Below are 11250 nucleotides of genomic sequence, written 5' to 3'. Positions count from 1 at the left end.
TATTGTGATAATTAACATTGCAGACATCATAGTAGGAACTATTTGGTTTAATGCTGTATATTGTTTGCATTGTGTGTTGTTATTATTTTTTTCCCCTTAAAGAAGGAGGTACTGAAAACCTTCAGGAACACTGTAAGTCCACAGGGTAGAAACTCTACTGCTTCAGATCCATACTATTAGATGGGTAGACACAAAAACTATGAAAAAGAAAGGGAACAAATTGCCCCCAAAAAACCAAGATACTCCAATAACAGAATCTATCCACAGTGGAAGAAATATTAGAGAAGGAGTTTAGAAAGTACATAGTTAAACTGATTTGCAAAGTAAAGGATGATGTAAGACAGCAAATAAAGGTAGCAAAAGATCACTTCAATAAAGAGATAGAGATCCTGAAAAGAAAAAAAAAAAAAAAAACTAAACACAAATCCTTGAAATGAAGGAAACAATAAACCAAATTAAAAATTCAATAGAAAGCATCACCAACAGACTAGTCCACTTGGATAACAGAACCTCAGGCAATGAAGACAAAATATATAATCTTGAAAATAGAGTTGACCATGGAGAGAAGATGTTAAGAAACCATAAACAGAACTATGGGATAACATGAAAACACCAAATTTAAGATTTACTGGGATAAATGAAGGTGTGAAGATACAACCAAAGGAATGCACAATCTTTTCAATGTAATACTATCAGAAAATTTCCCAAACTTAAAGAATGAAATGGAAAATCAAACACAAGAGGCTTACAGTACCTCCAAATGTACAAAATTACAATAGACCCACGCCAAGGCACATTATAATAAAAATGCCTAACATAAAGAATAAGGATAGAATTTTAAAGGCTGCAAGAGAAATATCAGATTACATACAGGGGGAAACCAATTCGGATCTAAGATGATTTCTCAAACCAGGCCCTCGAAGCTAGGAGGTCCTGGAATAACATATACCAAGCTCTCAAAGAAAATGGACAGAAACCAAGAATCCTATATCTGGCAAAATTAAGCTTCAGATTTGAAGGTGAAATAAAAGCCTTCCATGATAAACAAAAGTTAAAAGAATTTGCAACTAGAAAGCCTGCACTACAGAATATTCTCAGCAAAATATTCCATGAGGAGTAAACAGAAAAAAAAAAAAAAAAAGTGAAAACCAGAAAAGGGAGGAACTACACTACAGGAATAGTCAATCAAAGGAGAAACTATTTCAAATTAAAAACTAGAAATAAACCCGAATGACTGGAAACACAAATCATATCTCAATAATAACCCTGAACATTAATGGCCTAAACTCATCAATCAAAAGACACAGACTGTGTAGCTCAGTGTTAGAGTGCCACTGGATTCAATCCCCTGCTGTGAGGGGGAAAAAAACTCCATTATTCATAACAAAATGTGAGTTTCCTCAATTCCTCATACCAGAGTTAAAGTAAATCTTCTATTTGGGTTAATGGCCCATAGATAATATTGCTGTTCACCTACTTTCCTCATTTGAACTAATTAATAATAGGAGGAAGTATTTATTTATGACAACTTTAATTTGAACATGTGTGGGATTCTCAGGAAACCACAACTGAAAGAGTAAACTGACACTGAAAGGAGTACATCATGCTTAGGGATGGATGGAATTCTACTTCTGGACCCAGCTGATATTCAACTATACCAAAGCAGTAGTCATTTGAACAATCGGAATTTTTTCAAATACTGGTTCACTTCTTCTTTAGGGTATGGCCGGAGTGCGATGCAAGTGGCGATATTCTCTGGCTGCTCAAGCCATAGCATGTGGTCAATGTTCTTCTGCTGCAGGGTCTCAGCCAGCTCCTTTAGGGTAGTCTCATCTGGGGCCTATAACAAACAGAACACATAGCACAGACTGAGTAGCCCATTTAGAAAATGTCAAAAGCCCACAAATACAAGGGTATGTGTGTATTTCTCTTAACTGAAACTGAAGAAACCATTTAACCAAAGGAACTGCAGAGCAACAGTTTCATTCTCTGGGCTGCCATCCACTCTCTGCAGGATCTCACATAAGTGACTGGGGAGGTGAGGAGCAGGAGAAGCCTAATAGTCCCGTTATAAAATCCTAGGATGCTGTAATTATGCCCCTTACATTTTCTAGTTCTCCTACAGCTGGTGTTCATAACAGCTATCCCTATTTCTTCGGCCAGCGAGAACTTTAAGAGCTGATTACTGAAAGGATTTCTAAAATGACATGCACCTTCCTCCTCCCCTCCAATCCCCCCAGGCCCCAAACCTAGAAGTTTTCCTTCTGCTGGGATAGCTCCTGCTTTTTATTATGAAAGGGAGAACAAACTATTCTCTGACATCTTTCTGAAATTATTTCTGGGTCATCCTTATCACCCACTTCAGAAAGCGCAGGCTGAATCCCATTGCAGGAAGTATTAAAACTATAACTCAGAAAATGAAGAAAATGAGTGTGTGATTTTACTTAAGATACATTTTTTTGCCTATGAAGGCAGAGGCCACTAAGATAACTGGAGGCTTCCCTTATCAAGTTGGTGAATGCTAGGACTGTCACTCATCAGGCTAAGTCCCTCAGGTAAAGTCATGCTAGAGGCATCAATGCCACATCCCCCTCCCCACCTTGCTGCTCTGGGCAGCAGCACAGTACAATGGGGTAAGTCTCTGGAGACAGACAGCTGAACTTCAAACTCTTGCTTAATCACCTATTGGTTGTGTGACCTTGAATAAGTTATGTGATTTAGCAGGGCCTCCATTTCTACTTTGTGAAAAAGGATGATAATGCCTCCTAGCAGTAATGAGAATTCAATGAAATAAGGCTTAGACCTGTGACTGGCACATAATAAACACTAATAGATGTACTTAATCTTGACACTGGCTTATATTTTATTCAACCTTATAGCTATGGAGCACAATAATTTAATCAGCAATGACTCCTAAGTCCGAATCTTACTCATGGCCAACAACTATCAGATAGATGTCCATTAGTTTCCTGTGGGCTTCAGATGTCTTGCCCGAGGAATGAGTCTTGAGCCAGATTTTTGGAAGTCCTGTTTGTATAAAAAAGAATCTAAATGCAAAGCTATCTGACTCCTGCTTTTCTGCTTACTCAGATTCCCAAGACATTTTCTTAAAGACTACTGCTTACTGTTTCACTACCCAAGGCTATTTCTCTCTCTCTCTCTCCCTTTTTTTTTTTCCTTGAAAGATCCTCTGTCAGTCATCCATGAAGGAACTGTCCCACTCCTCCACTCCAGGGTTCTGTTGTTTTCTATTTTTAAGCCTTTTTTTTTTTTTTCTCATTACAAAACATGTGACTGATGTGGAAATTTTAAAAATATAGAGAAACATAAGGAAATAACAAAAATACCACCATCTAGTAAATATTTAGATGTATTTCTGTAACACTGGTCCACTTCACCTTTTGAATATAGCTCAGGTTTATTTTTAAAAGGGACATGTCTTCCTTTTCCTCTTCTCCCTCTTCTCCTCCCTAACCAGGGCGGGGGTGAGTGGAGGTGGGGTGGGGTAGGGGGGTGAAGATTATCTTGAGTTATTTGTGCACCACAGGAAGGAGATATCTGCCAGAAGATCAAGGAAGTGAATAACTTCCAAATTAACAAGTGAATGTTAACACACCACCAGGGTACCCTGGGCGCCCCCAGTCAGGGCATACCTGGAACGCAGCCTTTGAAGAGTTCCTTTAAAAGGACAGAATCACAGCCTCTGGGACATGATTCCCTGTGTTTCTCCTTAGCTAGCAAAGCAATAAAACTTTTTCCTTTTTCTCAAAATTGTGTCCTTGATCAAGGACCGAGCTTTCGGTTACATGTCCTTTCAAAATTTAAATCATTCTGTATATATAATACAGCTCACCTAGTTTCATGTCATGAGCACTCATATGCCACTAAATATGCTTCAAAACATGATTTCAGCTAATTACATAATAATACTTTATAAGGGCACAAATTAACCAATTCTCGGACTGGAAATTTAATATTTCTACATTATTTTTACAGTACAAATCACTGCACAAAGGTCTTTGGTTGCATCTGATTTTTAGGAGGTACAGGACTTCCAGCTGCAGAACTGCAAGTCAAAGAGTAAGAAAGATCTGTTTGGTCCTCTACCAAAGGAACCTTATCGCTATTTTAAAAGGTGTACACCCTTGGTGTCTGGTATTTCCGATAGTAGGTTCGATTTATATTTAAATACCTATTTACAAATAATGTGGCGTCATACCTAGGTAAATGCATATTTCACTTTACTTCTCACTGCCTCAAAGGCGAAAAGGAAATTTTGTATCCACATCCCTTCTGAGTTGGTTTCCCCAGGCGGCAGGACATCTGAGCACAGCTATACAGGGCCGGTCAGTGCGGAGGCAGAAAGGCTAGAGGAAAAGTAGGAGGGGAAGGACACGCTCCCCCATTCTCCTCCCTTAGAAAGGTACGTAGGCGCCACCAGTTTCCGGTGAGCCCAAAAGGGTGCCGACCCGTTCTTACTAACGAGCCCGAAGTCCATTCTTCACAAACCAGAGTGTGTGAAGGTCCAAGAAAGGGATCCTCGGTTAAACAACCCAAGACCCAGAACCCTTCCCAAAGTCTAAAAGTTAGTAATTCCTGCCCACTCAGACCACACCCACCCCACCAAGTTAGGTCACACCCACTTCCGGTCTCGGCGTCCTCAAAGTCCCTCCCCTTAGCATGGGGGCCTCACCTCGAGAACCACCTTACGCATGCGCCCCAGGTCCCCGAGGTAAGCCGAGGTGTGCGGGTGGTCGCGGTGAAGGTGCAAGGCTGCAGTGGCTGCATGACAAGCCTGGGCTACCAATGCGCCCGCCGGCCAGGAGAACGGAGCCTGCGATAGATCTTTTCGTAACACCAAGTATTGTACCAGGATCTGCGGCTCCGCCCCAGAAGACGCCATCTTTCTGACAACCTGAAAGGCCAGGCCTGCTCCCCGGTGCATCCTGGGATTAGGGAGGGGCCCTGAGCGCTGCCATGTTTTTGTACGGCAGGAGCGCAAAGCACGCTGGGACTGACGCTGGTGTTTGAAGGTAGGGACGGCGGGAATTCTTACCCCAGACTTGTGTGAGAAGAGAGGAAAGGGAAAGGAAGACCCGCCGACCTGCCAGCCGGTGACTGGGGTGCGAGCTACTTCTTTGTGTAGGGAAACCCGGTTGGACCTGGCCGCGTAGTGGGGAGCGGGAGGTAGATAGACCGCCGGCTGGTCGGGAAGGCGAGTCCCGCGGGGACTCCTGGGTTATCTCGGAGTCCAGGGGCGTGTCGGAACGGGAATAGGTCTGACAGTGCTGTTTTTCTTTTATCGTTCAGGACATGTAGGTCTCTAGTAGACTTGACAACTTCATAGGAAGACGGGACCTTGAGGAGGAGATGGAGCGCGCACACACCATATGTCAAGACGGCGTGTCCTCAGGAGGTATTAAAAAGCCTCCTTTGTTCCCTTAGCGCTGCTGCCCCAGGCGACCCGCACGCCGAAAGCCCTTTCTTCCTGTAACTGATGCGTGACCAGTACTGTGTAGGGTCAGAATGGTGAAAGCCGCTGACGGTCAAGGCGCGAAGGAACAGCGGCCGAGAACATGAAACCCGGAGAAACAAGGACTGGCTGTTCCTAGGCTCCTTGTTTTGAAACGGATAGGTTGCGTTAATATATACCCAGTGTTCACGTACAGAGTCGCAGTTCTAGCCAGGGAGATCTCTTTCCGGATTTGTTTTGTTTTGTTTTTAGTATGTTACTTCCGAGGGGGAATCAACATGGGGCCGTGAGTTGATATTGCTTAGACTTGTGTTTGATTCCTGGCTCTTCTCTTGTAGAGATTGTGGCCTTGGGTGAGTTACTTTATAGTTTTCTACCTCAAATTTCTTCATCTGGAACACGGAGAAGAATAATAGCATTGTTATGTTGGTTGTGGATGTTTTTGTGCATACTTTATTACATGCTTTATAAGTAAAGCATTTAGCACAAGTGTCTTAATATGTAAATGTTCAACAAGGTTGATTGCCATTATGAAACAATGAACATGGGTGCTTAGTCCTTAGGATACTGAAACTTGCTTCTGTTTCTGTGCAGAACTGAGGATGCTTAAACTTTCCTCTTTAATACCCAGCAGTATTTGTTAGCAGTTCTTGTTAGTTTGTGTGAGTTTTGAAGTACTTATTCAATTCTGGTGTCTTAACTCTTAAGGAGTTTGTGATTTCTGAGAAAGGCAATGAATTTAGTGTTCTTGTTTTCCTCTCAGTCCTTATGATCATGGATTACTGACAATTAGTGAGAAAACTTAAGCTGAGACAATCTCTGGGTTAAGATTTATTGTTATTTCAAAACTAAAACTAAGTTTGCTGACACATGCTACAGTGAAGTGTCTAGTCTAGGCCTAGTTTTGTTTCTTTTAAAATAAATGATGATATGGAAGTTCTGGATCATCACCTAGACCAGTCAAAGGGTAATTCTACAACTTCTTTATTGTCTGCCCCAAATAATATTTAAACATTTAGCTATTACCCATACTGGTTTGGGCCCTCTGCTTGGTAATTTCACCTGTCTGCTTATGGTGTGTGCATCTGTGGAAGGATTCAATTAAGAGGAAATGGATATAGCAGAGAAAAGGGATAATATATCTAAGGCTCATGAGAAAACAAGAGGAGATAGGAGTCAACGAGTAATGGTAAGAAAAACAAATGAAATAGGGTTATTCTGTGTATTGTATGTCTACTTCTCTCTCATGCTAGCTTTTCTCTTCAATGGGATATACACCAACCATAAGAGAGTTCAGATGTCTAGTCTTTGGGGGAGATGGAGGGGGGTTCTGGGGACCAAATTCAGGGCCTTGCAGATACCAGGCAAGTGTGCTACCACTGACTACATTCCAAGCCCTTTTTATTTTTTTATTTTGAAACAGACTCTTGATAAGTTGCTGAGGTTGACCTTGAACTTGTGGTCCTCCTGCCTCAGCTTCTCAAGTAGCTGGGATTATAGGCATGTGCCACCAAGCCTAGGCAGATGTCTGTTATTGGATAGATGAGTAAGTTTTTGGACTCTCTCCCGCAGTGATTTTCATGTATGTATATGTTTATGAACCCTATAGCATAGATGTTGAATCTACTTAAGAAACCTAATTAACTGAAGGGTGGTGGTTAAAAAGTATAGAATTTGTGTAAGGGAGATTTCATCTAATCAGGTAAAGCTATTGAAGCATCCTTTTCAACAGAGATGTGCTTTTGTGACGTTATGTAAGCATAGATAAAATACTGCTGGCTCAAAAACATGAAATAGATAAATCAGATTCTCTCTCTTGTTCTCTTTGAATAGTAACCTGGTCAGGAACTATTTTTATATCAGTGTCCAACCTAAAAGGTTGATAATCTTTGATTTTAGTTGTCAGATCCTCTAGTTTTATAAATCGTAGCAAATATCTAACAATTCAGCTGGCCACAAAGTTCTGGGAAAAAGAGACACTCTGTTCCTTCTTGAAGTGCTTGCTGTTGCCAGAATTAGAAGCCCTTGTCTTTTCTTGTGAAATTTCCTTTTTATTTTCCTTAGGTGTTTTAGCTCACTTGGAAAGATTAGAGGCTCAAGTGAACAAATCTCATAAAAAATCTGAAGAACTGCAGAGTGCTCAGGCAGAGGAAAGTGCTCTTGAAACGAAGATTCACCAACTGAGGCACATTCGGGATAAACTGAGGGCTGAAGTGAAGCAACGGCAAGCTAGAGTGAGTAGGAGGGTGATGTTGGCAGACTTTTCTAGGGTGTAGAGGACAATAATACTCCAGTTATTGACAAATCTGTATAATATGTTTTACTTGTGATCTTACTATATTGTTTTCAGTCTTTAATGCTTCAAATGATCAAACCTGTAGAGTTGCAGCTGATTATCAACTAACATTCGTCAGGCACTTGTGATGGGTCAGGCAAATTCTTTATAACGTTCCCCCAGCCTGCCCTTACTAACATCTAAGCCTCTTAACTCAATCTCAGCAGACTTGAGTCATTTGTATTTTTGTCAATAGTGCCATCTTTCCATCACCCAGACTCAAAAACCTCACAGTAAACATCAACCCTTCCCTTCCTTCTTGTCAGTTTCTTTTGTAGCCAAGGTCCAGTCAGCAAGGCCTGTCATATTTTCCTTTATTGTCTTTGCCTTTATTCCCTCCATTGCCATAGCTCAAGTATTTTCCATATATGTAGTAAATATTTATCAGGAATTGGATACTAGGATTACTATGGTAGCCTGGTAGTTGGAGGTCTCTTCGAGTATTTCTACTTTTCTAATCCTACAGGTGTCATAAAACACCAAATTGTTCCTTGCCCAAATCCACCAATAACCATTTATTGCCCACAGGACGACATCAGCTTTCCATCCTTTTCTCTCCATTTCTCTTTCCCTCCTTTCCCTCTCTTTTCCTTAACTCCCTTCTCATTTTCCTTCTTAACTCCTTTCTCTCCTTTCTTTGCTTTATTGAAATAAACTATATAAAGTGCACAAATAGGGTGAATACTTTTTACAGAGTGAACACACCCAGTTATCTACCATACAGATCAAAAGTATAGAATGTTATCAGTACCCCAGAATTCTCCCTTTTGCCTCCTAGTCATTTCTTCAAAGTAACCACTATTCTGATTTGGGTCACCAAGATTGGTTTTACCTGTTTTTGAACTGTATATAAACATAAAAAGTATCAACTCTTTTATGTCTGATTTTTTTTGCTAAATGTTATATCTGTGAGATTCATCCATTCTGTTTGCATGTAGTGATGATTCTTTTTATTGCCATATAATTCTGTTTTATGAATGTATGACAGTTCACCCATTCTGTCGATACCGTGTGGGTCATTTGGGTTGCTTCATTTTGGGATGATTATGAATATTGCTGCCACAAACATTCTCACTCCTTTCTTTTAGTATATAAATATGCACTTTTCTATTAGGTTCACACCTAATAGAACTGCTGAGACATAGGGCATGTATACTGCCAGTATTTGAAAGCACTTGTGGCATTTTACATTCCCAAGTGTGTTATAAGATTTCTATTATTTTGTGTCTTTACCTTTACCATACTTTGTTATATCAGTTTTAAAAGTTTGTCATTTTGGTAGGGGTGTAATAGTATCTCACTGTGGATTTAATTTGTATTTGCTTCATCACTAATGATGTTAAATACAGACAGCCCTTTGTATCCATGTATTCCATGTTTGTGGATTCAGCCAACCATGATGGATCAGAAATATTCAAGAAAAAGAAATGCATCTGTACTGAACATGTCCACATTTTTTGGTGGGGGTGTGTGTGCTGGGTATTGAACCCAGGGACATTTTACCACTGAGCTATGTCCCCAACCCTATTTGTTTTTTTTATTTTGAGACAGGGTCTTACTAAGCTACTGAGGTCCTCACTGAGTTGCTGAGGCTGGCCTCAAACTTGTGAACCTCCTGCCTCAGCCTTCTAAGTCACTGGGACTATAGGCATGTGCTACTGTGACCAGTCAGACTTTTCTTGCTATGGTGGTATTCTCTAAATGATACAATATAACAACTGTTTATATAATACTGCATGTTTGTCATATTAAGTATTATAAGTAATCTAGAGGTGAGTTAAAGTATGGGAGGTTGTTTGTACATTATATGCAAATACTATGACATTTTATGTAAGGGACCAGTCCCCCTTGGATACTAAAATCTCTGTTGTGAAGTATGCTTTTTCAGGCTTTTGCACAATTTTTATTTGTTGTCTTTTGAATGTGGGATTCTTTACATATTTTGGATATGAGTTCTTTGAGTATTTGTGTTAGAATCTTCCCTTACTCTGTCATGGTGTTTCATGATGAAAAGACATTCTCTGTTTAATGAAATTCCGTTTAGGAATTTAGCTGTATGTTTTGTGCTCTTTGTTTACCGTTTAATGAATCTTTTTCTAACTTGTGATCATGATGTATTCTTTGTTGTTTTCTTTATTTTAAGCTTTGCTGTTTCAAACTTTAGAATTTCAGTCCATTTAATTTGTGTGTCATGTGATAGAAGTCATGCTGCTTTTCTTTTGTTTGTTTGTTTTCCATATGGATATCCAGTTCATCCAGCACTTCTTGAAAAGACCACTCTTTGCCTGTTATATTCTAGGGGATCTGCTTCTGGATTCTTTTCTGCTCCATTGTTCTATTTATCCATCTTTGCCTCAGCCAGAAGTTTATTTACTATAAGTCTTGGTACCCATAGTACATGTCCTCTTGAGAATTATCTTGACTCTTCTTGACCTCTTGAATTCCCCATAAATTTTTTTTCTTTTTTTCCCCCCACCCCTCTTTTCCCTCTATACAGTCCCTCATTCCTCCATTCTTGCCCCCCTCCCACCCCCCATTATGTGTCATCATCCGCTTATCAGCGAGATCATTTGTCCTTTTGTTTTTTGAAATTGGCTTATCTCACTTAGCATGATATTCTCCAATTTCATCCGTTTGCCTGCAAATGCCATAATTTTATTATTCTTTATAGCTGAGTAATATTCATATATATATATATATATATATATATATATATATCACAGTTTCTTTATCCATTCATCAATTGAAGGACATCTAGGTTGGTTCCACAGTCTGGCTATTGTGAATTGAGCAGCTATGAACATTGATGTGGCAGTATTACTGTAGTATGCTGATTTTAAGTCCTTTGGGTATAGGCAGAGGAGTGGGATAGCTGGGTCAAATGGTGGGTCCATCCCAAGTTTTCTAAGGAATCTCCACACTGCTTTCCAGAGTGGCTGCACTAATTTGCAGCCCCACCAGCAATGTATGAGTGTACCTTTTTCCCCACATCCTCTCCAACACCTATTGTTGATTGTATTCTTGATAGTTGCCATTCTAATTGGGGTGAGATGGAATCTTAGTGTAGTTTTGATTTGCATTTCTCTTATTACTAAAGATGGTGAACATTTTTTCATATGTTTGTTGATTGCTTGTAGATCTTCTGTGAAGCGTCTGTCCATATTCCTAGCCCATTTGTTGATTGGGTTATTTGATTCTTGGTGTAGAGTTTTTTGAGTTCTTTATATATTCTGGAAATGAGTGCTCTACTGAAGTATGAGTGGCAAAGATATTCTCCCAGTCTGTAGGCTCTCTCTTTGCATTGCTGATAGTTTCCTTTGCTGAGAGAAAGCTATTTAGTTTGAATCTATCCCAGTTATTGATTCTTGCTTTTATTTCTTGTGCTATGGGAGTCCTGTTTAGGAAGTCTGATCCTAAACCAACAAGTTGAAGATTTGGACCT

General features: G+C 40.0%; 2 protein-coding genes across 8 annotated transcripts in view; one reads left to right on the top strand and one right to left on the bottom strand.

The window, feature by feature from the left end:
• Positions 1-1278: 1278 nt before the first annotated feature.
• Ptrhd1 (peptidyl-tRNA hydrolase domain containing 1) lies at positions 1279-4945 on the bottom strand. 2 transcript variants are annotated; one of them, XM_047522156.1, is made up of 2 exons: positions 4694-4945; positions 1279-1840 (listed from the first exon to the last, which is right to left on the bottom strand). In XM_047522156.1, exons 1-2 carry the CDS (start codon positions 4943-4945, stop codon positions 1670-1672), a joined length of 423 nt encoding a protein of 140 aa, XP_047378112.1. In that variant the 3' UTR covers positions 1279-1669. The 2 variants fall into 2 exon arrangements, 1 of the variants encoding a protein (XP_047378112.1); XR_007104613.1 differs by lacking the exon at positions 4694-4945 and adding an exon at positions 4220-4591 and having other exon boundaries at positions 1703-1840.
• Positions 4684-11250, top strand: part of Cenpo (centromere protein O) — a 33432-nt gene continuing 26865 nt past the window's right edge. For 5 of the 6 annotated variants that reach the window (XR_007104609.1, XR_007104612.1, XR_007104608.1 and 2 more), the window contains exons 1-3: positions 4684-5033; positions 5311-5416; positions 7538-7707. Coding sequence is in view for 1 of the 6 variants with exons in the window: in XM_047522154.1 (XP_047378110.1) it covers positions 5371-5416; positions 7538-7707 (216 nt within the window). In the remaining 5 variants the exon portion in view is untranslated. Of the gene's footprint in view, positions 5034-5062; positions 5124-5310; positions 5417-7537; positions 7708-11250 lie in introns of those variants that run through there. The other variant, XR_007104611.1, reaches the window with a different exon arrangement.

This window comes from Sciurus carolinensis, chromosome 13 (genome assembly GCF_902686445.1).
Source record: "Sciurus carolinensis chromosome 13, mSciCar1.2, whole genome shotgun sequence".
Classification (NCBI taxonomy): Eukaryota; Metazoa; Chordata; class Mammalia; order Rodentia; family Sciuridae; genus Sciurus; species Sciurus carolinensis.
The sequence above is the reverse complement of the archived record's forward strand: the minus strand, read 5'-3'. Positions and strand labels throughout refer to the sequence as shown.